The sequence below is a fragment of the Athene noctua genome, chromosome 29 (assembly GCF_965140245.1).
Source record: "Athene noctua chromosome 29, bAthNoc1.hap1.1, whole genome shotgun sequence".
NCBI lineage: Eukaryota > Metazoa > Chordata > Aves > Strigiformes > Strigidae > Athene > Athene noctua.
In genome coordinates, this window is record NC_134065.1 from 3,447,176 (window position 1) to 3,467,615 (window position 20,440).

The 20,440-nt window shown below is 64.4% G+C and overlaps 4 protein-coding genes across 4 annotated transcripts; 2 read left to right on the forward strand and 2 right to left on the reverse strand.

Moving 5' to 3' along the window:
- Positions 1-761: 761 nt before the first annotated feature.
- CA14 (carbonic anhydrase 14) lies at positions 762-4,958 on the forward strand. The gene is made up of 11 exons (XM_074929251.1): positions 762-842; positions 984-1,004; positions 1,812-1,991; positions 2,079-2,221; positions 3,413-3,508; positions 3,604-3,670; positions 3,762-3,919; positions 4,024-4,150; positions 4,268-4,288; positions 4,391-4,475; positions 4,592-4,958. The coding sequence occupies exons 1-11, from the start codon at positions 791-793 to the stop codon at positions 4,671-4,673; spliced, it is 1,032 nt and encodes a 343-aa protein (XP_074785352.1). The 5' UTR covers positions 762-790; the 3' UTR covers positions 4,674-4,958.
- A 28-nt stretch (positions 4,959-4,986) lies between these two features.
- Positions 4,987-8,790, reverse strand: APH1A (aph-1 homolog A, gamma-secretase subunit). The gene is made up of 7 exons (XM_074929252.1): positions 8,663-8,790; positions 7,072-7,242; positions 6,851-6,924; positions 6,541-6,663; positions 6,286-6,413; positions 5,831-5,954; positions 4,987-5,617 (listed from the first exon to the last, which is right to left on the reverse strand). The coding sequence occupies exons 1-7, from the start codon at positions 8,773-8,775 to the stop codon at positions 5,553-5,555; spliced, it is 798 nt and encodes a 265-aa protein (XP_074785353.1). The 5' UTR covers positions 8,776-8,790; the 3' UTR covers positions 4,987-5,552.
- Positions 8,791-10,068: 1,278 nt separating this feature from the next.
- LOC141971454 (uncharacterized) lies at positions 10,069-11,916 on the reverse strand. Its single transcript, XM_074928793.1, has 4 exons — positions 11,824-11,916; positions 11,336-11,659; positions 10,788-11,060; positions 10,069-10,646 (listed from the first exon to the last, which is right to left on the reverse strand). Exons 1-4 carry the CDS (start codon positions 11,873-11,875, stop codon positions 10,069-10,071), a joined length of 1,227 nt encoding a protein of 408 aa, XP_074784894.1. The 5' UTR covers positions 11,876-11,916.
- Positions 11,917-13,497: 1,581 nt separating this feature from the next.
- LOC141971455 (uncharacterized) lies at positions 13,498-16,440 on the forward strand. Its single transcript, XM_074928794.1, has 5 exons — positions 13,498-13,540; positions 13,694-14,023; positions 14,108-14,407; positions 14,799-14,900; positions 15,556-16,440. The coding sequence occupies exons 1-5, from the start codon at positions 13,498-13,500 to the stop codon at positions 15,579-15,581; spliced, it is 801 nt and encodes a 266-aa protein (XP_074784895.1). The 3' UTR covers positions 15,582-16,440.
- The last annotated feature ends 4,000 nt before the right edge of the window (positions 16,441-20,440 follow it).

Genomic DNA, 20,440 nt, shown 5'->3' on the forward strand with positions numbered 1-20,440 from the left:
TGTGGGGGCGGGGAGCACGGGCGGGGGGGCGGGGCTGGGAAAAGGGGGCGGGGCCGGGGAGCTCCCGTAGGGGCCAGCCCAGGGCCCCCCCCAATAGCCCCGCAGCCCCCCCCAAACCCACAGCCCCTGCAAAGCCCCCCCAAACCCACAGACCCCCCCAAGCCCCACAGACCCCCTCCAAATCCACAGACCCCCCCAAACCCTACAGCCCCCCCAAACACCCCCAGAGCCCCCTAAACCCCAGAGCTCACAGCCCCCCAACCCCACAGACCCCCCCCAAGTCCCACAGACCCCCCCCCCAAAGGCCCCCCCCAACCCCCAGAGCTCACAGACCCCCAAACCCACAGACCTCACCCAAGGCCCCCCAAACCCCCCCAACCCCACAGACCCGCCCCCCCAAGTCCCACAGCCCCCCCCCAAGGCCTCCCCCCCCCAAACCCCAGACCCCCCCAAACCCCACAGCCCCCCCCAAACACCCCCAGAGCCCCCCAAACCCCCAGAGCTCACAGCCCCCCAAACGCACAGACCCCCTCCAAATCCACAGACCCCCCCAAACCCTACAGCCCCCCCAAACACCCCCAGAGCCCCCCAACCCCCAGAGCTCACAGCCCCCCCAAACCCCACAGACCCCCCCCGGCCCCCCCCATCACCCCAATCTCCCAACGCCCCATCCCCACGCCCCGGCTCCGGCCCCTCCATCCCCCCCCCCCCCCGTCCCCCCGGGGGGGGGGGCCACCCCTGGGGGGGGTATTTAAGGCCGAGCCGGCGGCACCCAGCGCCCCCCCCCACCATGCTGCGAGCCCTGCTGCTGCTGGGGGGCCTGGCCCCCGCCCTGCCCGCCGGTGAGTGCCCCCCCCCGAGCCCCGAGCCCCGATTCCCGCCGTGGGTGCAGCCGCCAGCACCCACAGGGGCTCCCGCGGAAGGGCTGGGGGGAGCCCATCGCCCCCCCCGCGCCCCCCAACACCTCTGCTCCCCCCCCACAGGTCCCCACTGGGCATATGAGGGTGAGTGAGGCCGCACCCAGGGACCCCCCCGTTTGTCCCTGTCCCCCCCCCCCCCCCCCGGAGCTGAGGCATCACCTGGGACACACCCCCCCCCCACGGGAAGGGTGGGGGGTGGATGGGTGCAGCCCCCCCCCCCCCATTCCCAGACCCCTGGGTCGCCCCAAATGGGAAGGAGACAGATGGGTGACACCCCCCCCCAGGCTAACTGGGTCCCCAAAGATGGGAGAGGGTGGGTGCAGCCCCCCCCCAAAAAAAAAAACCCTCCCCAGTCACCTCGATCCCCCCAAACCAGGAGGGAGGCGGATGGGTGCAGCCCCCCCATCCCATTCCCAGACCCCTGGGTCACCCCAAATGGGAAGGAGACAGATGGGTGACCCCCCCCCCAGGCTAACTGGGTCCCCAAAGATGGGAGGGGGTGGGTGCAGCCCCCCCCAAACGCCCGCGTCCCCCTCACGCTCCAATGGGCCCATTGTCCCCCTTTACGTAAGGCCCGGCCGCGCTCCGCCTGCCAAATCCCATTCGGATCCGGCCAAATCCCCGCTCAGCCCCGTCCCCACGGGGACCCCCCCGGGCCCCCCCCATCCCGTTTTGCCTTTGTCCCCGCTCCCCCAGGCGGAAAAAAAAAAAAAATGTCCCCAGAAGATTAACGAGCCCGTGGATTGGGAACGTTCCCCCGTGTCCTGCTTTTTGGGGAGAAACGAGGGTATTTTGGGTCACGTTGGGTAAAGCCGCATGGCCCAAGTGAGGGGTTGGGGTGCTGGGGGGGCTCGGGGGGGGGGGTGTCACCTGAATTTCTGACCCCCTCAGGCCCCCACGGGCAGCAGCACTGGCCCGAGGGCCACCCGGCGTGCGGTGGCCGGGCCCAGTCGCCCATCGACATCCAGACGCGGGGGGTGCGGGTGGACCCCTCGCTGCCGCCCGTTCGCCCCGTGGGCTACCAGCACCCCGACACCCCCACCTTCACCCTGGGCAACAACGGCCACACCGGTGAGCCTCGAGGCGAGGAGGGGGGGTCTGGGGGGGGGTCCCCCGTGTGTCAGAGCCCTGCTGACCCCCCCCCCCGGCCCCCCGCAGCGGTGCTGGTGCTGCCGCCCTCGCTGCGGGTGCGGGGGCTGCCCCGGCCCTTCGCCGCCGCTCAGCTCCACCTGCACTGGGGCCGGGCCGGGGGGGGCCGCGGCGCGGAGCACCTGGTGGATGGGCACCGAGCCCCCGCCGAGGTACGGGGGGAACGGGAAACTGGGGGGGGAAATGGGAAATGGGGGGGAAACGGCGATGGAAGTGGAAAATAGGGGTGGGAATGGGGTGTGGGGATGGGGCTGGGAGTGGGAAATAAATGGGAAATGAGTGTGGGAATGGGGTGGGAAATGGGGTGGAAGTGGGAAATGGATCTGGAAATGGGGGGGGGAAATGGGAAATGGATGTGGGAAGGGTGGGAAATGGGAGTGGGAAGGGGAAATGGGTGTGGGAATGGGGTGGGAAATTGGGGTGGGAAATGGGAAATGAGTGTGGAAATGGGGTGGGAAATGCAAAATGGATGTGGGAATTGGGTGGGAAATGGGAAATGGATGTGGAAATGGGGTGGGAAATGGGAGTGGGAAATGGGAAATGGATGTGGAAATGGGGTGTGGGGATGGGGCTGGGAGTGGGAAATGGATGTGGGAATGGGGTGGGAAATGGGAAATGAGCGTGGAAATGGGAAATAGATGTGGAAATTGGGTGGGAAATGAGTGTGGGAATGGAGCTGGGAGTGGGAGATGGGAAATGGATGTGGGAATGGGGTGGGAAATGGGAGTGGGAAATGGGAAATGGGTGTGGAAATGGGGTGGGAAATGGGGATGGGAAGGGGAAATGGGGGTGGGAATGGGAGTGAGAAACGGATGCAGAAATGGGGTGGGAATGGGAAATGCATGCGGAAATGGGGCTGGGGAATGGGTGGGAAGTAGGGCTGGGAAGTGGGAAATGGGGTGGGAATGGGGAAAGGATGTGGAAAGAGGGTGGGAAATGGGGCCGGGAGGGGGAATGGGTGCGGGAATAGGACCGGGGGTGGGAACTGGTGTGGGAATGGGTGCGGGAATTGGGGGCAGAGAACGGGAAGCGGAGCCCCTGAGAGGAAACAGGCGGGGAAACGGGTGCAGGAATGGGAAAGGGTGCGGGAAAAGGCACGGGAAGGGGGGCAGGAGGGGACGCGGGTGCAGGCGCGGGAGAAGGTACCGGAAGGGGCAGGGAAAAGGCGTCCGGGTGCGGGAAAGGGGCGCAGGAAGGGGAAACGGGAGCAGGAACCGGGTGCGGGAGCGGCTCCGGGTGCCAGGATGGAGTTTGGGAACGGAACGGGGCAGAGGGGTGGCGGGGGGGCCCCCGTCCTTGCTCCGTCCCCCCCCCCCGACCCCGCGCGGAGCCGCTCTCCCCAGGTGCACGTGGTTCACTTCGACGCCGAGCGCTTCGCCAACGCCAGCCAGGCCCAGCACCACGCCGGCGGGCTGGCCGTGCTCGGCGTCCTCCTGGAGGTACCCGCACCCCAAAACCCCCCCAAAATCCTCCCCCCCCCTTACCCCTGACACCCTCCTCACACCCCCTCCCCGCTTCACTCCCCCCCCCCAAGGTGGGTGCTGACCCCCACCCCGCCTACGACAACATCTTGAGCCACCTCGGGAGCATCCGCTACGCCGGTGAGCGATGGGCACGCGAGCGAGGTGGAGGGGGGGGGGGGGACACCCCTAAATTCTCTCTCTGCGCCCCCCCAACTGCTCCCCCCTCTAGGCCAGACGACAACCATCCCCTCCTTCAGCGTCCAGGACCTGCTGCCCCCACGCCTGGATCTCTACTACCGCTACAACGGGTCCCTCACCACCCCCCCCTGCTTCCAGGGCGTCCTCTGGACCCTCTTCCAGCAGCCCGTCCGCATCAGCCTGAGCCAGGTAGGACCCGCTTTGGGGTGAAAATCCTCAATTTTGGGGCCGAAAAATCCCCAATTTTAGGCCGGGAGCACCAAACCCCCCAGCGCACCCCCATCCTGTTTCAGCTGGAGCAGCTCCAGGGAAGCCTTTACGCCACAGAGGAGGCCGAGCCCGAGCCCCAACCGCTGGTGGATAATTTTCGGGGCCCGCAGGAGCTCAACCAGCGGCTGGTGCTGTCGTCCTTCCCCAGGGGTGAGAGCCGGGGGGGTCAGGGGGGCAGGTGGGAAGGGCCCCCCCCCCCGCCCCGTACCCCTCAAACATCTCCTGCAGCCCCGGCGGGGTGCTGAGCCCCAATTCTTTCTCTTCCAGGCCCCAAGGGGTATTTGACAGGTATGGCCCAACCTGGGGAGGGAGCAGGGGGGTAGGATAGCTGGGGGGGGGGGTGTCACCCCCTCGCGGACCCCCCCTGAGCCTCTCTGTGGCCTCACGCAGGCGAAATCGTCGCCATCGTCTTCGGCACCGGCTCCGGCTGCCTCTGCCTCTTCCTCGCCGCCCACTTCGTGGCCAAGAGGATGCGGTGAGAGGCTCCCCCTGCCCCGAGGGGGGAGCCCCGACCCCCCCCCCCCACCCCAGGGGAGGGTGTTTCTCACCGCAGCCCTTTCCCCCCCCCCCCCCCCCACCTCCACGAGGCAGCGCGAGGCGGGCGCAGCAGCAGGACGTCGTGTTCAAAGCCTCCTCCCGCCGTCCCCCCGCCGACGACGGCCCCCGCCCTTGAACCCCCCCCCCCCGACAAGATGGACCCCCGCTGCCCCCCCCCCACACCAGAGGAGCCACCTGGGGCTCAGCCCCCGCCTGGAAATAAAGCCCCTTCCCCACCCCACGGCACTGGCGGCTGGGGAGGGGACGGGGCCCCCCCCCGAGGGGCAACTTGGGGCTGGATTCTGTCCGCCCCAAGAAACCAGGACCCCCAGGTGCTCCCCTGGAAACTGGGAATAAAACGGGGGGGGGACATAGACACACGACACCCCCATCCTGCTCCCCCCTACCCCATCCCCATCACAGAAGTCGCCTCAGTGCCGGGGTACCCGTCGCTCTATTAAAAGGGTTTTACTCTGAATCAAAAAAATAATTTACCCCCCTCCCAGTTGCACAGCGGGGTAACGGGTGCCCCCAGCCACCACCCAGTGGGGAGCAGAAAGGGGCGGGGGGGGGGCCGGGGGGAAACAGAGCACCCCCCATCCCACCTGCCCCCCGTGTGCGCAGAGGCTGAGCGGGAACAGCCACGGGGTCGGGGGTGTCACCTCAGTGAGGGGGGGTCCCCTCGGTGAGGGGGAGATGTGAGGGAAGGGGGGTCCTGCCCCGAGCCCCGCTGCCCCCCCCCAGGGCACCCGGCCCCACTCCGCCCCCCCCCCGCAGCCCTACCCTGTCAGGAAAAACATTTGAACGGAAGCTGCTAACGAAGGTAACGGGGTGCCCAGGACCCCAAAACCCACCCCCCTGCCCAAATCTCAGGGGTGGGGGGGGGGAAAGGGAACCGCCTCGGGGTCACGGCGAGGGGCCAGGGCCGGGCCGGGTGTAAACCGGAGGCGAAGGCAGCGTCGTGGTCTCGCAGCTGCCGAGAAGAGGGCACTTGGGTACGGGCAGCGCGCGCCGCTCAGTCCTCGAAAGGCACCTGCAGGGCTGAGTACATCATCACTCTGCTGTCGTCCTCCTGCTTACCTTGGGGGGGGGCAGAAAAGGGGGAGAAAAGGTGGTTTGGAGGGTGTGGAGCTGTTTGGGGGGGGGGGGGGGGGGTCACAGGAGCCCGCCCCATCATCCTGTTAGGCAGGAGGCAACACCCAGCCTCCCCCCCCCACCTCCCCAACAGGGGACTGAGACCCACAGAAAAGCACCCCCCGGCAGCAGTGCCCCCCCCATGGCCCCCCCCCTCACAGGAGAGGCACTTGAGGATGTTGCGGAAGGAGCCCCCGGCGGTGAAGAAGGCCCAGAGGCCCGTGATGAAGGTGATGATGAAGATGGGGACCAGGCTGGCCTCGTAGCGGGGGTTCAGGAACGTCTGGGGGACGGGGAGAGTCACGTTAGGAACAGCCCTGCCTGGCAGCTGCCCCCCCAGCCCCCCCCAAACACCGCGGGGGGGGAAAGGGGAGCCTCCAAGAGGGGCAGAGCTCCCCTAAACCCGGCTTAAACACCAGCTGAGCCATTTCCCACCAGGAGTTTAGCGGCTAATCCCCCGTGTCCCACCCCCAGCCCTTCGTTAACTCTCCCTCCCCCAGGCAGGAGGTTGCCAAGGGGGGGGGGGGGGGGGTATCACAACTCGCCCCACAGCTTTGGGGGGCTGGGGAGAGATTTGGGGAGAGCCCTCCCCATCCCCAAACAGTAAAACTCACCAGCCCCGAGGTGAGGAGGTGACTGGCAACCACCAGCCCCAAGCACCAGTAGCGGCGTTTTTCGCAGGCGTCGAAGAAGATGACGCCCCAGAAGGTGTGGAGCAGGACGAGGGCCATGGTGAGGAAGGCTGCGGGAAGAGCACACGGCGTAGAGACCCTCTAAAATCCCCCCTCATCACCCTCCTCTTCCTCGCCTCGGTGAAAGGCCGCGCCCCGGCGTCCCCGTGGCTCCGAGCCCACGTCCCGCGGCCTCACCGGAGGTGATGAAATAATACGGCGAATCCCCGTGGATCCCGACGATTCCCGGCCCGATGGAGTCCGCCAGGATGTTGATGACGGAGAAGACGCCGCTGATGATGCCGAAGGACAAACCCGAGACTGTGGAGGGAAGGGTGGGGTAGGGGGGGGGAGTCAGCTGAGAGCCACCGCGAGGCCCCGAACGCGACACGAGGCGCAAAACCCCCAAAAATAAAATGATGATCGAGAGTCGGGGAAGCTCAGCGACGCCGCTGCCCGCCTCCCGGTAGCCAGGAATCCTGGAGAAGCGCGAGCCCCACGTGCTCACCGTAAGCCATCTGCCTGAGGGAGATGGGCGACCGGCCGTCCTCGCTGATCATCGCCAGCCCCTCGTCCGCCTTCCTGCTCGGGCGGGAGAGAAAAACGCGAGCGGAAGGAACGGGAGCGGGGAGAAACGCGGAGCAGGAAGGGAAGGGGCTTCCCCAGAGGGGAAAAAAAGCGGAGGTTGGAGGGGTCGGGCCCTCAGGGCGCGCGCGGCCGGGTTCTTACTTCAGCAGCTTGAAGTAGGCGAAGCGGAAAATCTCCTGGAGCAGGACGGAGACGGCGGCCCCGAAGACGAGGAGCCCGTACTGCAGCCTGGCGTCCTCCCGGTCGCTGAGACGCACCGAAACGAACCAGATCAGAGAGGCCAGGAGCAGCGACACCAGCCAGAAAAACGCCCTGGGGGAGGCGGAGGGGGGGGGGGAGAAACACTCAAAAAGCCGCTCGCGCGGGTGCCCCGGGGTCCGCAGGGGGAAGGGTGGGCGCCGTCACGCGAGGTGGCGGCGGGGGGGGGGGGGGACACACACACGCACACGGGGGAAGCGCGTGGCTGAAAAAAAAAAATAAAAATCAAACGGATTTAGAAGCCAAAAAATCCTCCTTTTATTTCTCAGAGCGGTGATGACCCGCCCGGAGAAAAGCTGCTGCCCCCGCTCAGCGCTTCGCCCCCCCCGGAGGCCGAGCAGGGGTCAGCCCTCGGGAAGCCGAGGGGGGGGGACACAGGGCCCGCTCCCAGCTGCTCCTCCTGCCTTTTAAAGGGGTGAATCCCCCCCCCGCACACGGGGCCTGCGCCCCGACCCTGGCGGAGGCTCCAGGACGGAGCTGGATGCTAACGGAGGGCGCGGGGCTGCTCCTGCCGCCGCGGGGGGGTCGCTGAGCTCGAGGCCTTGGACCCCAGACTCCCTCAGCCCCCCCCATCCAACCTCCCGAAGCTGCCAACCCCCCCCCGGCCCCCTCAACTACCCCAGAACTGACCCCCCCGACTCCTCCCGCTGCCCCTTTGACCACCTCGATCCTGCCCGGACCAGCACCCCCCCTCACACCCCCCCACTGTTGCCAACCCTGACCCAGGCCCCCCAACTGCCCCCTCAGCCCCCCCTCAATACTCTCTGCCCCCCAGCTACCCCAGAATAACTCCCACAGCCCCCCTCAACACTCTCTGACCCCCCAACTAACTCAGAATTACCCCCACGGCCCCCCCAATGCTCTCTGGCACCCCAACTGCCCCAGAATAACCCCCACAGCCCCTCTCAATGTTCTGTGACCCCCAACTGCCCCCGAGCTGCCCCCTCAATGTTTTCTGGCTCCCAACTGCCCCCGAATAACGCCATCAGCCCCCCTCAATTCTCTCTGACCCCCCAACTACCTCAGAGCTGCCCCCTCAGCCCCCCCAACCCTCTCTAACCCCCAACTACACCAGAATTACGCCCACAGCCCCCCAATACTCTCTGACCGCCCAACTATCTCAAAGCTGCCCCCTCAGCCCCCCCTCAGTGCTCTCTGACCCCCAACTACCCCAGAACAACCCCCTCAGCCCCCCAACTACCCCAGCGCTGCCCCCTCAGCTCCCCCCCAACCCTCTCTGACCCCCCAGTCACCCCAGAGCTGCACCCTCAGCCCCCCTCAATGTTTTCTGGCTCCCAACTGCCCCAAAACAGCCCCCTCAGCCCCCCTCAACTCTCTCTGACCCCCAACTACCCCAGAACAACCCCCTCAGCTCCCCCCAACCCTCTCTGACCCCCCAGTCACGCCAGAGCCGCCCCCCCGGGCCCTGAGGCCGACCCCAAACCCCCCCGAACCCCCCCCCCCCAGGGCTCACCCCGCCACCAGCACGATGACCCGCAACGGCTCCGCCGCCACCGTGAGGAGAACGAGGGCGAGCGCCGGCCCGAAGGCGATTCCGGCGCAGCCGAAAAAGACGGCGGCCCCCATGGCGGCGGGGCGGGGCGGGGCCGCGCGGGGCACGCCGGGAGCTGCAGTCCGGGGGGCACCGGGCACAGCGCCCCCCGGCGGGGCGGAGGTCGGGGGGGGACACCGGGCACAGCGCCCCCCGGCGGGGCGGAGGTCGGGGGGGGCACCGGGCACAGCGCCCCCCGGCGGGGCGGAGGTCGGGGGGGGGACACCGGGCACAGCGCCCCCCGGCGGGGCGGAGGTCTGGGGGGGGGACACCGGGCACAGCGCCCCCCGGCGGGGCGGAGGTCGGGGGGGGCACCGGGCACAGCGCCCCCCGGCGGGGCGGAGGTCGGGGGGGGCACCGGGCACAGCGCCCCCCGGCGGGGCGGAGGTCGGGGGGGCACCGGGCACAGCGCCCCCCGGCGGGGCGGAGGTCGGGGGGGGACACCGGGCACAGCGCCCCCTGTGACACGGGAAGTTTAGGGGATGCAGCAAGATCAACCTTTAGGCCTGTGCAAGGCCGGGGCTGCGTGCGCAGCCGTGCCGGGCGCTGACGGTGTCCCCAAGCTCCCCAACAGAAGTTTCCCCGCCACACCTGCCCACGCACGTGCCAGCAGCAGGTGACCCCGAATTCCAGCGCAAACTGGCGCGGCGGCTCCGCCGGGGGCCGCGGAGCCACGGAGACTGCGCGAAGCGGCGGGGTGAAAAGCTCAACGGCGAGGAAGAGGAGCTACTTCATCTTTACGACCCCTGCCCAGGACCAGCGGAGCTGACCGCGCAGACGCGGAGGGGAGGAGACCTAATTACAATTAGCAGCGGGGAGAGGCGGGGAGGGCTCGTGCAGCTGTAGAGGCGATTAGTAAATTTGCGATGCCTCGTAACGCAGGGGCCAGGCAAGAGCTAGGGAGGGCGCGCGTGCTTGCGGAGGAGCGATGCCCCCCGCGCCCCGCGCTGAGTAAACAAACCCACGTTATAACTCCACGGTTGTAAAGTCGTGTTCCCGCAGGTCACTGGGCGGTGGGATGTCCGTGCCGCCATGCAAAAGTTGCAGGGGGGGGGGTAGGACCAGCCCTGGGGATGCTCCCGGCTTCGGGGGGGGGGGTCTGAGTGTATATTTACCCCAAAAACCTGCCCAGAGGAGGGTCTGTGACACCCCCCCGGACCTGGACACGGGACGCGGCGCCAGGACGCTGTTAAAGCTCAAAACTCTTTATTGCATCTGCCTTGGCAGAGCTGGGGGGGGGGGACCAGCCCCATCGCCCCGGGGGGGGGGTCGGCACGGGGATGCCGGAGGGTTCAGGCACACAGGGACAAGCTCCGGGGTTGGGGGTGTCACCACGTGCAGCTGCGGGTCACGGCGTGGGCCTTGTGAAGACCAGCTGGGCGTACGTCAGCTGTCCCTGCGGGGACGGTGCCGTCAGGGCCCCCCCGCACCCCCAATTCCCCCGTCCGGCAGCAGCGGGGCTGCCGCCGTCCCCTGACAACTGAGGGCCCCGAGCAGAGGGACGAGCCCTGGGGGGGGCACGGGGGGCTGCACGGCCTCACCTCCTCCTGCCGTGACACAGGTGACAGTGGGGTCCCGGGCTGGTGGCCTGGAGGGGACAGAGGGGGGAGACGTGTCCCAGGTGTGGGGGGGACAGAGGGGATGGAGCAGGAGGAGGGATGATGCGGGAGGACGGGGAGGGATGGAGGGGGATCAGGGATGGAGGAGTTGGGGACGGAGGGGGCAGAGGGAGGGGGACAGGACACTGGGGACAGCGGGGACACGGTGGGCCGTCGCCCCCCGCCCCTGCCGGGCTCCTCACCCGTCGGCGTGCGGCGGCGGAGGCAGCGGGTGCTGAGGCAGAGGCTGAGCAGCAGCAGCACCACGGCCCCAGCCAGGACCCAGAGGCCGGAGGTCACGCAGTTGCCTGGGGGAGAGGGGGTGGCTCGTCCCCCCGTCCCCCCGCAGACCCCCACCGTCCCCCAACATCCCCCCTGCCCCCCCGCCCTGGAGCCAAGCCTCAGTGACCCCAGGGGTGACCCCGACGGGGGGGTGTCCCCGTACTCACCCGTGGCCACGTGCAGCTCCACGCTCCTGCGGACGGGGGGCCCAGAGCTGTTGAATTGCACCTCACAGAGCCCCCCGGCCCCCCCGGCCGAGCCCACAGGGCTGAGGAGCAGCTCTGGGCTGTTCCCCAGCCCCAGCACCTCCCCGGCACCCCCCTGCCAGGAGACGGTGACGGGGCCGGTGGCGGCACCTACGGCACAGACCAGGCCGGGGGGGGCCTGGGGGTCCCCGTGGGGTGCCAGCACCCGCACCCAGCTCCCGTTCCTCCAGCTGTCTGCAAGGAGGAGAGGGGTGCAGTGGGGGGTGAGGGGGGCACGGACCCGGGGCGGAGGGGAGAGAGGGGATGGAGGGGATGGAGGTGAGAGGGGGGGTTGAGGGGGAGCGAGGGGGTCGGAGGGGGTGGAGGAGATGGAGTGGGACAGAGCAGAGGGAGTGGAGGGAAGGGAATGGAGAGGGGCAGAGGGGATGGGGGGGATGGAGAGGGATGAGGGCGGATGGATGGGGATGGAGGATGCTGTAGGGGGACATGGGGGCAACACCCCCTCCTACCTCCCACCAGCAGCGTGGTGCTGCTGCTGAAATCACGGCGGTGAACATGGCGCTGGGCACAGAAGTAGAGGCCGGAGTGCTGGGGCTGGGCGCTGGCGATGCGCAGGGTGACACTGGGCCTCCTGAACTCACAGCTGAAATCCCCCTCCGTCCCCTTCCGGCAATCCAGGAGCAGCTCAGGCCGATCCTCGACGCGCCGGTACCAGGCCACGCCGCTTTTGGCCTCCACGGCCTCGCTGAGCTCGCAGCTGATCCCCACCGGCTCCCCCGGCTTCACAACCAGGACGGGCTGGGGCTGGCGCAGCCTCAGCAGCGCTGCCGGGGCTGCAGCGACCGACCGGGGGCTCATTCCCCCTCCAGCCTCCTGCCCAGCCCCGCCGTAACCCCCACTGCCCCCCTCCCGGCAGCCACTTGCTCCAAAAAGCCCAGAAATCTCCCCAAAGCACAACCTGGCTGCCCGCCCCCAGCCCCTGCCTCCTGCCACCCACCCAGGCAAAGCCACAGCAGCCCCGCGGGGGCCAGCGAGCCCCCGGCTGCCATCGGGGGGGGGCCGGGGCCGCCACGGAGCCAGCGACTGCTCCCCGGAGCCGCGTCCTTCTGCAGAGCTGCCACCGCGGCCAAAACCACGGGCAGTGACACCCCCCGCCCCGCCGGCTTCGTCACCGGGGACGTGGCGGCCGCTCGGCCACGTGCCGCGGCCCCGAGCATCCCCGGCAGGAGGGTGCCGGGGCTGGGAGCTGCCCCTGCTCGCCTCCCCCTCCTCCTCTGTTCTGGAAGCCTCCGGGCAGACCCTGGGGGTGGTTGGAGCATCGTGGGGGAATCAACCCGCCCGCGTGATGCTCCGAGCCAAAGGGGTCCTGAACCCCCCCCTGAAACCTCAAGGAAACAGAGAAACCCATCTCTGGAGGCAAATCCCCGGACACATGCTGCAGGTGCTGAGCCGGGTGCTGTCTGGGACCAGGCTCGGGGGGGGCACTCGGTGGGCTTTAAGCATTTTGGGGATGCTGGGGGGTGGAAACAGCCCCAGCCAGGAGCCGAGTGGGGCTGGGTGCACCCTCCCGCCCCCGGCTGGGTCCCCAACACCCTGAAATCACAGAAATCCCATCGCCACCGCGGTGTTTTGCGCCAATCCTGGGAGCAGTTGACGGAGAGTCTCCCCCCGCCGCCCCCAGCTGCCCATCAGCACCCCAAAACCCCCCTGCAAGGCACAAAAAGCTGCAAAGCCATTCCCACCCCCAGCCCTGCCGCTGCCTTTCCTGCCGCGGTTTGGCTCAGCGGCCCCAAACCGGTGCCCAAAAACATCATCAAGCCCCATTGCCGCGGGCGGGGGGAAGGGGGTTGGTGTCAATAAACCCCATCGAAGCGACAAAAAACCAGCAGCGAGGCCGACCGCAGCCATCTCCAGCTCGAGCAGAGCCTCCGGCCGCTGCACCGAGGCGGAAGAGAGACGCGAGCTATCGCAGGGTTTCTGCCCACGCCTCTCGCGGGCCGATGCCCGGCTCCGGGGGCAATTCCCGGCGCGTCCCGCGCGGGAGCTTGGGGAAATCCAGCCCAAGAAGGAGCAAAACGTCTTTTCCCGGGAGAGCAGCCAAACCAGGGGGCGAGGGAGCCCAGGGCTCCCGGCAGAGACGGGCACGGGGTGGAAACCGCCCTCGCGACACGGACCTGGAATCGAAACCCAGTTCTTCAAGCGAGACCAGGCTGCAGGTTCCCTCCTCAAATTCCCTCCACCGAGCCCTCCCCAAACTCCCCCTTTCCTGCCCCCCCAGACTCCCAAAGCCCAAAGACACCCCCAGGCTGGAGGATGTGCTGGTCCCTGGAACCTCCAGCCCAGCGGCATCACCCTGCACCGAACCCAGCTCAAAGGGGGCCCGCCGGGGGGGGCGGGTGGCAAATTCACCATTTTCACCCAATTTCTGTCACTCACGGAGGAGGCCGAGGCTGCAAAGCCCCACGGTAGCGGGGGGGGAGGACATGTGGGAGGCCCCCCCCGTGCTGCCTGGGGCAGGGCCAGCTCCTGGGCTGCCTCCTCTGAGCATCCCCGGGGCGGGCGGCTGCCGCTAACCCCGGGGGGGCTCGTCCGGCAGAGCCCCCCCAGCCCGCCAGCTTGGGGGAAAAGAGAGAAAATCTCCCCGGACGGAGGGAAAAGGATTTTGGGCAGCATGTCCTACGCGCTCCTGGGGACCCTCCTGCTGCTCCTGCCAGGTACGTTCCTGCTCCAGAAACACCCCAACCCAGGTGAGATCTGCTGATGGTTTGGTTTTGTTTTGTTTTTTTTTCCCCAAATCACTTTTAATGCAATATCTTGGAAAGCCTGAAGGGCAGAAAATCCACCTCAAAGCTGCTCCCCTCGTGCAGGAGCTGCCTCAGCAGAGGGGAGATGGATCCAACAAAGACAACGGCAGCTCTGGGCGCGTCTTGGAGAGACGGCGGAGCTGGACTGTGACATCTCGAACGCCAGCGACTCTGCGGACTGGTACAGGGAGAAGCCGGACGGGAGTTTAAACTGGATTTACCGGAGTTCAGTGTTCTCCTCTACAAAGGGAAAATACACGGGGAAGAAGAGAACACAGAGGATTTTTTCCCTCTCCATCAGCGGCGTGCAGAGGGAGGACTCCGGGGTTTATTACTGCAGCTCCTCCGACTTCCTCCCCCTCTTTGGGAAGGGGACCATGCTCATCGTCACCAGTGAGTACCCGGTGGGTCACCCGGCGGCTGGGGACATCCCCGGGGAGGTTTGTGCCACCCCCGACACCCACTTGCCCTCTTTAGATGCCACCGAGCCCGAGCTCTCCATCCTGGTGCCCGTGGATGCGGAGGAGCCCCCGGCCCGCATCCCCCTGCTCTGCCACCTCCGCGACGTCCCCCGGGGCTGGGACACCGTGCGCTGGCAGCCCGGGGGGGAGGTGACAGCGGTGACAGCGTCGGCCCTGGACGAGCGCGGGGTGCTCAGCGCCTGGAGCATCGCCTGGGTCCCGGCCCAGCGCTGGGACGGGGCCGCCACGTGCACGGCCCTGGAGAGCGGCACGGGCAGGAATCTCAGCGTCGCCATCGCCAAAGGACTCGGGGAGGGTAATTAACACCCCCCCCGGGGTTAATTAACCCCAGCCACCCCCCGCGGCTCAACTCGCCCTCCCTTTCCTCATCTTGCCCATCCCTGCGCCCCAATTCCTCCTTAGCAAGACACATTTTGGAAATCCCTCGCCCCCCCCTCCTCTCCCCGCTGGGGTCCCCCTGCACCGAAAGGCTTTCAACCTCCATGTGCCCCCCCCTTGCACAGCCCTGACCCCCCTGTTCGAGGGACGCTTGGCCCTGATCCCCTGTTGTGGAGGATGCTCGGCCCTGACCCCCCCATTTTGGGGGATGCTCGGCCCTGACCCCCCGTCTTGGGGGATTCTCCACTCCCCACACTGCCCAAGCCCACACTCTCCCCCCTCTATTAACTCTCCTTCCCCCCCCGCAGGACAATGCCCTTCCTGGCCGCTGGCGCTGGGGCTGCCCTGCGTCTCCCTCCTTTTCCTGCTCCAGCTGATCCTCCTGCTCTGCAGACGGCGTCTGCCCAGAGGTGACCCCCCCTCCCGGCACCCCCCTGCACCCCCTTCGCCCCGGCTCTCTCCTCGCCTCCCCCAGCCCCCCATAGCCCCCCCCGAGACCCACCCGGGGAGGTAAACCCGTTTCCTCACACCGCCCCCCCCTCCCTTAGCGCCACAGAAATTCATTTATTTATCCCGTCGGTCACGCCGCTCTGCGCCGAACGCAACGGCCTCGGATCCCAAAATTCCCTCTGGAATTTCACTGGGGAGGGAAAAACCCACCGGCCCGCTGAGAAAATTCCCTTTGGGCTGGTGCCGGTGGGGCAAACGCTGCTGCTGCAGCCGCAGGCCCCAAAACCCTCCTTGGGGGAGCTCCCCCCTCCCGAAGCCCAGCCCTTGGCGCGGCAGGAGCAGCCCCAGCAGCCCGGCTGCTGCAAAAAAGCCTCAAAATCGGGGGCGAGTCTGCGGTAGCCACAAAATATTTCATTTCCCGAGGTGGAGGGAGCACATTTGCTGGCACTGACACACGGCCCCAGCGTCACCCACCTGGTCTCACCCAGCGCAGCTAAAAAAAAGCTCAAAAGAGTTTCTTTTTGGGGTTTTTTTTTTTGGTTGATTTATTTTTTTCCTGCCAAGCTCAAGTACAAAATGAGGTTTAAAACCACCAGTTTTCGCTTTCTCTTGCAGACGGATCCACCCCGGCGAGGCGCTGAGATGCCCCTGCCCCGCTCTGCCGAACCCGCCGGCCCCAAATTCCCTCAAAACCAAGAGAAAAGGGAAAATGAAGAGACTGTGCGGGACGGGAGGGGGGGTGGGCACGGCCCCTGGTCGCTGCAGCCCCCAAACCTCCACCGAGAACTCGCAGATTTGCCCCGGCAAGAGTTTGCAAACCTGCGGGAGCTTCGCGAAAGCCGCGAGGATTTTTTATTTTTTCTCGGGCGTCATCTTTTCCCCCAGGATTTGAGCCCCAGGAAAATTCCCTCCAGGGATTTTCTAGCGTCTTGGGGAGGGCTTGGAGCAAATTATTATTTTTTTTTTTAATTCATTTTTTCCAGCTCGAAAGCGAATTTCTCAGCTGCTCGCGGACGGGCTGGCACACCAAGCACCCAGCAAAGGTTCTGTCAGTGGTTTGACCAGCCCAGAGGAGGAGGAGGAAGAGGAAGAGGAGGAGGCAAACTGCAAGCACCAGGGGGAGGAAGGGGATGCTCTGTAGCAGGGAGAGACGGTGTAAAAATAATAAAACTCCTTATTCCTGGGTAAGAAACCGAGCTCTCGCATTCCTCTCTGATTCTGCCTTGTGGGAGCCTGTGGAGCAGCCACCAAAAATTGTTGTTAAACGGGAAAAAAAAGGCTCTTGGAAGGCAGAGAATGAAGCAAAGGCGTATCCCAGCCCTCAGCTCCCGGTTTGGCTCCCGGGGCAGTAAAATGCCCCCACGAGCAACCCCCCCGCCCCGAGCGAGGAGCAGCTCCTCTCCTTGCTCCGAGGTCGCTCCCGGTTTTCCCAGCTGCCCGGTGACCCCCCGGGTCACCCCCGGAGGCCGAGAGTCCTCTGTGGGTGTTTGGGTGCAAATAACATCCCCCCCCACCGCCCCCCCCAGGTTTCACTGCGGCCCGAGGGGTGTTTCCGACGGGAGGGGAAGGGATGGGGAGCACCCCCCTCCCCGTTGCTCAGAGCCCTGGAACGTTCCCCGGGGGGTTCCCGCAGCTGATCTGGGTCTGATTAAAATGGGAAAAAAAAAATAAAAATAAAAATAAAAGCTGAGAGTTTGGCAAACCAAGGTCTGGAGCCTCACTGCGGGACGGGCCACCCAGCGCCGCGGCCCGCGGGGGGACGGTGCCCAGAGGAAGGGCCAGCGGGGGTGCCCCGGCTGGGAAACCCAGCCACAGGGGTTCCTTTGGCTTACTTCATTCATTTAGGGTTTTTTTTTTAATGAATTACTGTCCAAAAGCGCATTTTTTTCCTCCAAGTGTCTCTCGTATCACATCGGCATTCCCGCTCCCCGGCAGAGCCCCCGCCCCGGCCGGCAGCAGCCAGCCCAGGCAGCCGCTGGGCACAGGAGCACAGGGAAGGGCAAAAAAATATTTATTGAGAGTAGAAAATCCCCTCGGAGCGCGAGAAGAGCCTGTCCGGCCGAAAAGCCCCTCGAATTCTCAAGGACTCTGGCAGGAAGGGCAGCTCGTCCCACCAACCTCTCGCCGGGCACCTCGGGGAGCGCTGGAAACCCCTTGGCAGCCCCCGGGTTGGATGGGGGGGGGGGGGATGGATTTTTTTGGGGTTTCCTTCATCCACCTCCTCATCTCCTGCAGCAAAAAAACAACCAAACAATGTCTCCTCCAGCGACTTCCGCAGGAATCCTGCTCTTGCCATCTGCCCGGGCACGAGTCATTGTTAAGGGAATGGTTTTATTTACCAACTGATTTTTTTTTGTTGTTTTTTTTTTTTTTTAATTTCCCTTCGAGTTTTGCTTCCGACTATTAAAGCTGGGAAATGACGTGACGCATCCGAGAGCCAGGGACGGCGGTGACTTCACTCATCCTCAGTGGTACAACCCCCTCTGCCCGGCTCAGAGCATCCCCGGGATGCAGCACCCTCAGCATTGTGCGGAGCGAGAGCTGAACCATCCCCTTTCTGGAAAAAACAATTTTCTTTCTTTCTTTTTATTTTGGCTCGCACGTTGAGTTTTCCCACGTGAAAAAAGCGTCGCTCCCACGCTGCTCCGGACTTTTCACGCTTTGATTTCAGCGCGTGAAGTTTAATAATTAAAACAAAAGACCCGAAAGTACAGGGATTGCGCAAATTTGGGGAAAGGAGCGTGGGACGGGAGGTGGAAAACGCGTCGGTCTGGCTGGTTTTGGGGTGACGTTTTTGCTCTGCGCCGCGAGACGTGAAAAACGAGTCGGAGCAAACGTGAAAGGTTAAAAAAAATAAAAAAAAAAAAAGTGAAAAAAAAAAACCCCCTGAGCGTTTTCTTTTTCCCGCCAGCAGCAGAATTCGGAACGTGCACCCGCGTTTCCGCAGCGGTCCCCAGGCCCCCCCCAGGATTGTCCCTCAGGCCGCCAAGGCTCGGGATGTTGGGGGGGGTCAGGCTGGACACCGGCGTGTTCCCAGCCGCGAGGAGCAGCAGAGTTTGGTGCGAAGGCTTTGTCTGCCCCCCCTGCCTCCCCCTCTAGGGTGTTTTATCCAGCTCCCTTAGCAGCACCTCCACGCTGCAGGTACTATATTTCTTTTTTTTTCCCGTTTTTGTCAAGTTTTACATCATCACGTCCCACCACGAGGAGCCGTCCTCAGCCCTGAGCCAGCAAATCCCTTTGAATTCGGACTCCAAACTCCCACGCCGCGGAGTTTGTCTGTCCAACCCCACCCGTTCATCTAATAAAAGCCACCCCCCCCCCATGAACCTCCCGTGCCCCTTCCCTCCCCGTCACCTTAATCTCACAATATTTTAACTCTTTCACGGCTCCACATCTCCCCTCCCTACCCAAGCACCTCCCGGCTGAGCCAGCAGCTCCGATCCCGGTGGGATTCGTCCCGACGAGGTCAGATTTCTGCTTGGGTTGAGATTTTGAGTTTCAATGTTATTTTTATGGGTCAAGGAGAGGGTTTGGAGGTATTTGCTTCCTGCTCGCTCGGCCCTTTGGCGTTTCTCTGCGCTTAACCCTTTGCCAAGCATCTCCCTACGGATGGGAAAAGCCCTGGGAGGTTGCAAACTGGTTTTGGGATGCGCTCAAAAAGTTGTTCAGTTGGGTCCTCTCTTAGTTGGAATAAAAAAAAAAACAAACACCCCGGAGGAATCCTTGGCTTCAAATCAATAGAAATCCTTGGCTTTAAATTGTTAAGTATCCTGGGCTTAAAATCAAGAGGAATCCTTGGCTTAAAATCAACGGCACAGGGATGGCAACACTGGCTGCGGCCGCTCTGGCCGGCTGGTTGCCCCGTGGATGCCCACACCCGTCCCACGGCAGCCGGTGGTTTTCCATCCCCGCCTGCAGCCCGTGGGGCCCCCCCCCCACTTAAGTCTCGGCTCAGCACAGCTGTTTGTCATTAAACTCCCTCGTCCCGCTGAAAAATTCGCTTCCGTTTTCTCATCTGCGAGAGGAAACTCTGGAACCCACATCCCGTGGGGGTAGCACCCACTGAGGGAGAGGAGGGGGGGGGCACACACAACCCCCGGGTCTGTGGAGGGGGAGCATCGTCCTCCGGGGGTTTTGATGGAGAAAACTGAAATATAGGGGCTGGGAGAAAGATTTTTCAGATGGGGAGGACGTGCCTCGAGGGATGGTGGATAAAAGCCAAGGCGGGGGCAGAGTTTGCGCCTCGTCCCAAGGTCGTCCCACGTTCAACCCCCAGAAATTTCTTCTCGTCGCGTATCTCAAAATCCATCTCCTCTCGCAGTTTCTAAGTGGTTTTCCTCATTTTGCTGACTTTGCTCCTGCATCGCACCCAAGAACCCCCAAACCACGCCGCCACCTCTCACGCTGGGAGAGGAAACCGTGTTGGGCAAATAAGGTCTTATTTTTCCCCCCCCCCCCCCCCCCAAAATCTCATTTTTATTGCTGCGTAAGCAACGAACAGCGATGACATCAAACGCACAGTGGCGAGCAGCCCCCACCACGCACTACTCTGGGACCAATTTGACACCAATTTTCTTACACTTAATTGACCTCCCGCTCTTTCTGTTCCCCTTTGGCTTCACAACCAACCCCATCACATCACCTCCGCGCGGGTCACCGGCACCACTACCGGCTTTTCCCCACAAAGCAGAAGAGCTGGGCTTTCTTTTTCCCTCCCCATTCCTCTTCCAAGAAAGGTTTTTCTATTTTTATTTTTAGTTGAGGAAGAAAAAATAAACATCTGGTATCAAGAGGTACCAAGGCACCACACCCTGCTGATGCAGCAACGGGAATGATAATAAACACCGAAAGTGGCTCCTAAAACGCCCCAACTGGGGTATTTCTACCTGCTAGAAAATAAAATATGCTCGCGACCATTCGTGTTTCTTCTTCCTGATGGAGAAACTGAGGCATGGGAAGGTGAAGTGAAGCCAAGAAAAAAAAAATCCCCCAAGATTTTAAGGGAAGTTGGGAACTGAATCTGGCTCCCAGTGGTCGTTTCTGCCTTTGCCTCAATCGCCGCCCTCTCTGCGAGAAGGATTTGCTATTAATAGCTCCTGTTATCCTCGGCTGTAACATAATCAAAACCACCCTCTACTTGTGAGCTCATCCAGCGGCGCCGACTCTCCCTGAGGAATAACTTCCCAAGGTTTGCAACTCAAGCCGTTGGAAAAGTCTTTGCAGAAAGAAAAAAAATAAATTTCTTCTATCGCCGGAGCAGCGTCGCGGGCGTCGCGCATCTCCCGGCCGGGCATCGCACCGCTCGGCAAATCGCAGGAGAACTTGTCTTTTCTCTGAGCGCAGGGGCTGCTCGGTCCAGCCCTCAGAAAAGTCATTTCCTGTGTCTGCTGGGACGCCTCAAACAAATTTCTGAGCAGAAGCGCTGAGCCGCACCAGCAGATGACACCGAAGCACAGGATGATGAACTTTGTCATTGCGGCACTCTTGGTTCTTCATTTCT

Bases quoted from the DNA above. Each gene is read 5' to 3' on its own strand.
- LOC141971455 (XM_074928794.1), top strand. From the start codon at position 13,498: ATGTCCTACGCGCTCCTGGGGACCCTCCTGCTGCTCCTGCCAG. The intron at 14,408-14,798 runs GTAATTAACACC...CCCCCCCCGCAG, and splicing joins CGCCAAAGGACTCGGGGAGG to GACAATGCCCTTCCTGGCCG. The intron at 14,901-15,555 runs GTGACCCCCCCT...TTTCTCTTGCAG, and splicing joins CAGACGGCGTCTGCCCAGAG to ACGGATCCACCCCGGCGAGG.
- APH1A (XM_074929252.1), bottom strand. From the start codon at position 8,775: ATGGGGGCCGCCGTCTTTTTCGGCTGCGCCGGAATCGCCTTCGGGCCG. The intron at 7,243-8,662 runs GTGAGCCCTGGG...CGCCTCCCCCAG, and splicing joins GTCATCGTGCTGGTGGCGGG to GGCGTTTTTCTGGCTGGTGT. The intron at 6,414-6,540 runs GTGAGGCCGCGG...CTCTTCCCGCAG, and splicing joins GTATTATTTCATCACCTCCG to CCTTCCTCACCATGGCCCTC.
- CA14 (XM_074929251.1), top strand. From the start codon at position 791: ATGCTGCGAGCCCTGCTGCTGCTGGGGGGCCTGGCCCCCGCCCTGCCC. The intron at 1,005-1,811 runs GTGAGTGAGGCC...TGACCCCCTCAG, and splicing joins TCCCCACTGGGCATATGAGG to GCCCCCACGGGCAGCAGCAC. The intron at 3,671-3,761 runs GTGAGCGATGGG...TCCCCCCTCTAG, and splicing joins CGGGAGCATCCGCTACGCCG to GCCAGACGACAACCATCCCC.
- LOC141971454 (XM_074928793.1), bottom strand. From the start codon at position 11,875: ATGGCAGCCGGGGGCTCGCTGGCCCCCGCGGGGCTGCTGTGGCTTTGC. The intron at 11,061-11,335 runs GTAGGAGGGGGT...TCCTCCTTGCAG, and splicing joins CACCACGCTGCTGGTGGGAG to ACAGCTGGAGGAACGGGAGC. The intron at 10,647-10,787 runs GTGAGTACGGGG...CCTCTCCCCCAG, and splicing joins GGAGCTGCACGTGGCCACGG to GCAACTGCGTGACCTCCGGC.